This window comes from Ixodes scapularis, unplaced genomic scaffold (genome assembly GCF_016920785.2).
Source record: "Ixodes scapularis isolate PalLabHiFi unplaced genomic scaffold, ASM1692078v2 PGA_scaffold13__105_contigs__length_92229423, whole genome shotgun sequence".
NCBI lineage: Eukaryota > Metazoa > Arthropoda > Arachnida > Ixodida > Ixodidae > Ixodes > Ixodes scapularis.
Window position 1 is genome coordinate 77,998,961 of NW_024609839.1, and position 4,342 is coordinate 78,003,302.

At 45.1% G+C, this 4,342-nt stretch overlaps 1 protein-coding gene across 1 annotated transcript; it reads left to right on the plus strand.

The window, feature by feature from the left end:
* The first annotated feature begins 790 nt into the window (after nucleotides 1–790).
* On the plus strand, nucleotides 791–2,314 carry LOC121835571 (piggyBac transposable element-derived protein 4-like). The gene has a single exon (XM_042289982.1). It carries the CDS (start codon nucleotides 943–945, stop codon nucleotides 2,299–2,301), a length of 1,359 nt encoding a protein of 452 aa, XP_042145916.1. The 5' UTR covers nucleotides 791–942; the 3' UTR covers nucleotides 2,302–2,314.
* Nucleotides 2,315–4,342: the final 2,028 nt, after the last annotated feature.

Below are 4,342 nucleotides of genomic sequence, written 5' to 3' on the forward strand. Positions count from 1 at the left end.
AGTTTTAGTCCTCTTCACTGACCTCACTTACACTCAACTTGTTAAAAAAAAAGGCCTCTTGCGGGGGAAGACTGCTCCCCGTAACTCTTAAAGCTTCCAATGAAATTATAACAAAACGCACCTTTGCGGGCAAGGAGGTAGATGCGTTTGGCAAAGGATTGTCGAAGGCAACGAAAATGCTCTAGCCCTTTGGAATGGAGATCTTGAACGAGCGTCTCCAGGCTTGCATGAAGAAACGCAAGACTGTCGATAAAGCGGAGGTTGCCTATTTCTAGCAGCTCAAAACTCTGGGAAGTTTTAACCCCTTGCCTACTAATAACGAGTGTCACTCGTGCCGCCATTTACGGACCATAAAACCCGACAACGAGTGTGACTCGTGTTTCGGTTTCAGAGCTTGTTTTGTGAGCTCTGCGGCAGATGGCAGCACTACCCCTGTTGCTCCTGTTTACCTTGGGTTCTTTTCTTGTTTGCTTTGCCTTTTGACAGAGAGAGGGCGCTCCATTGACAAAAAATAAGCGCGCTATTGTAAGCAAGCGCGCCAAAAACATGTCTTCGGCGCGGAGGTCTGCTTTGGCGGACGAAGATATACAAAGACTTCTTTTTGAAAGTGATGAATGCGCCAGTATTTCTGACGACGAATCCTGCTGCCTTTCCGATTACTCGGAATCCGATGAGAGTTCAACGGACAGTGAGAAAAGTGTTGAAAACGATGCGAATCCTGGAAGCATTTCATCGACTTCGGCGTCTGCACGTCAGTGGAAGTGGGAGAAGAGGGACAACCAGCCTGCTCAGTTCACCTTTGGAGAAACCCCAGGTGTGTCAGCAAGGGTTCAACGCAGTCTTGGTGAGAAGACAAGCGCCTTGTCGACCTTTTCCGTGTTTGCAAGTCATGATTTTTGGGCGTCTGTCTCTGCTGAGACAAATCGCTACGCCGAACAAGAGATGGGCGACGAGGATCGTCCCAAGAAATGCTATGAGGAGCAATGGTTTGACACCACTCCGGATGAGATAAAAGCATACTTTGCCTTGTGCATCATTATGACGCAAGTGAAAAAACACACAGTCAAAATGAACTGGTCCAAGAGGTCCATAGTGGAGACCCCAATTTTCGGCAAAACGATGTCCTATGTGAGGTTTCTGCTAATCTCTCGATTTCTTCACTTCGTTGATAATGAAACGGCCGACAAGAGTGACCGTCTTAGGAAGGTGAAGCCCGTGCTTGAGCACATGAACGAGAAGTTTGCATCTGTGTACACACTCGACCAAAAGGTTTCCATCGACGAAAGTTTGATGAAGTTTCGAGGGCGCCTGTGCTTCGTGCAGTTCAATCCCAGCAAGCGAGCTCGATTTGGAATAAAATTCTACAAGCTGTGTGAGTCGTCCTCGGGATATTGTTCTGCATTCAAGATCTACACTGGGAAAGATGAAGGAAGAGACAAAACTACCTGCGCAAGTGAAAGCGTGGTCCTTGAACTTGGAAAGCCGCTGCTGGAGAAGGGCTACATATTATACCTTGACAATTGGTACACATCTCCAAATTTGTTCCTCAAGCTCAAGGAAGGCAAAACTCATGCTGTAGGAACTGTTAGACCAAACAGGGCAAACATGCCAAAGGACCTGGTGGCAAAGAAACTCAAAAAAGGAGAAGTCGAGTCCAGGTCTAGTCACGGCATACTTGCAGTAAAATGGCACGACAGAAAGGATGTCTACATCTTGTCTACAATGCATTCTAACTCCGACATGACCGCAACAGGGAAGAAAAGATGGATCAAGAGGAAGGGACAAAGCGATGCCGAAGACGTCATCAAGCCAAGCTGTGTTCTCGACTACAACATAGGAATGGGCGGCGTCGACAAGCAAGATCAAATGGTGGCTTGCTTTCCGCTGATGCGCAAATTGGTCAAAGGCTACCAGAAAATCTTTTTTTATGTGATGGATATTGCTGTGTTCAACTCGTATGTAATCTACAAGAAGTTGAGTGGAGACTGCAGAACAAAGAACTTTGTTGACTTCCGCCTGGATCTTGCTGAAGAAATTCTGGAGAGTGTGAAACTTCCGGACTATAAAACTCGCGGAAGGCCATCCAACGGCGACACTCCGCTTCGCTTACAAGCAAAGTGTTGGGGTCACTTTGTGCAACACATCGCACCCACTGAGAAGAAGAAGAACCCGACGCGGGCGTGCAAAGTGTGCACAGCCAACAAGAAACGGAGTGAAACAACATGGGAATGTGGACAATGCAAGGTGGCTCTTCATGTTCCTGAATGTTTTCAGCGCTATCATACTTTGAAGAACTACTGAAGAAGAGGACACGACCAGAAGTCCTGGTATAGAGCACGAGACTACGCCTGAAAGCCAAGGAAATATTTTTGTTTATTTTGACGCAAATTGCTTGATTTAAATAAAGCTTTCTGTACGATCTTTAAAGAAAAAAAATGAGTAGGCAAGGGGTTAAGGATGTTAATGTCATCCGAGTCCCACAAGTGAAGCTTTTTTAGAATGAAACTGAGGTCGTAGGAATGGTTATGTGCGATGAGTGGGACGGTACCTTTGTCGATCTGGGGGTTTAGGTTGCACTTTGAACAAAGTGCACGTCTGCAAGTAAATGCTGCAGTGGGAAGACTCTGCATGGATAGCCTCATTATCTGGACTCATTTGAAGAGGCACTTCACTCGACCTAATCAAGCGGGGAATTTCTTCGCTAGAAAGTTAAGAATTGAAACGAATCTTTCGACACAGTCAGGTTCGCGATAGAGGTACTCCTCAGCAACGGAGGAGTCTTTTGACTGGATGATGAGAAGACAGAACGAGCTTGGGACATGATTCTCGCACACAGTTCCCGTCGACCGAGTCGGTTCCAGAATCGCTTCAAAGTCGTAAGCGCAATAAAATGGAAACTCTTCCATAACATGCGTGCTCCTGAAGTTTAATTCCTCACCCTTCAGCGGGGAAGGCCCGGCCTCTCGTTCACACACATCGAGAGATGTGGACCTACAGAAATTCTTGTTTTCTAAACCCAGTCAGACACTTCTTGCAGCAAATGCGTAAGCTATTGGAGTTTGAAAAAAGTCTCGCAAAGATTGTTACGCCAATGAAGTGTTTTTCAATGAGAAGATAAATTTGATTTCACTGTTATAACCAAAACGTTAACTGAGGCTCCATTTTTTCGTTCAAATGTATCTAAATCTTGAGGGAAGGTTACAAGGGACGTTTCTGGGAACACATACTTGCACTTAAGTTCGTGGTACGAGCATGCTCTTTCTCTATAAGCTCCTTTCGCAGGATGTAAAACGGCAAGCACCGCAAACACAAAGCACATGTCACGTTCACATTCGTGAAGACCCCAACTGACATTAATGAGGCACTGCTTTGAGGTAAGCTCTTTTGGTAGCGAAAAAGGACTGCAACCAACAATTTGAGGAAGAAGTCGTCCCAAACTGATAATTCGAACTCCGATGTCGACCAGAAAGAACACCAAGCCTCGTTCCTGATAATGCTCTAACCGTGCAGCTATTTCAGTGCAGACTTGTTGCATGTCCCTCAGTATGTTTCCTTCCACAAACACTGTATGCACCTGACTGAAAAAAGTGCACAGTCATTTCAGTGTCGTCAGGAATGAGACGTCCGAGTTTTACAGGGAGTGTCACAAAAATACGCAGCGCTACTTCAAATTGTCTTAGCACATTTGACATTGATTGTGCATGCTGGCTGTAAAAGGTGTGCACATCATACGACTCTTCGTCTTTTTCGTGTAAGTGCAACTCGTATTGAGCCACATAATTACGAAGAACACACTCTTTCGTGGTGTGGGTGTGGGGAGGTACATTGTGTGATGCAGGGTTATGGAGCGGGCGTTTCGCCGCAATAAGGTTGCAACGCCTATTGGCCGAGAAAAAAAGAAAAAGTAAAAACAAGCAAAACAACACAGACCGAAAGTGACGTTGATTTTTGTTTTGTTTGTTTTTGCTTTTGTCAGTTTTGTTTAAGTTTCTTTTTACTTTTCGTTTTTTAACCTTTTTGAAAGTTGAATGTGCTTAGGTCTCTACGGTTGGGCGCTTTTTGGAGCTGTCGTGTCGGTTAAGCAGTCTGTCGTGTCGGTTAACCAATGCCAAGTAGACTCTCAACGCATCTACACTGGAATAATGTTGTCGTTCCTTGGGATAGCAAAGGCGACAAGTAACCATGATGATGAAGAGTTCATTTCCTAACCTTGCAACAGAATATTATTTCTGGTGAAATCCCTGTCTTCTTCATTTTTTCGAGAAACAGATTAGCGTTCTTCGAGAGCTGGTCGATGTCTTCCTCACTCAACTTTCGAAATCTTTTTGGAAGAAAATCTTTT

Bases quoted from the DNA above. Each gene is read 5' to 3' on its own strand.
- LOC121835571 (XM_042289982.1), top strand. From the start codon at position 943: ATGGGCGACGAGGATCGTCCCAAGAAATGCTATGAGGAGCAATGGTTT.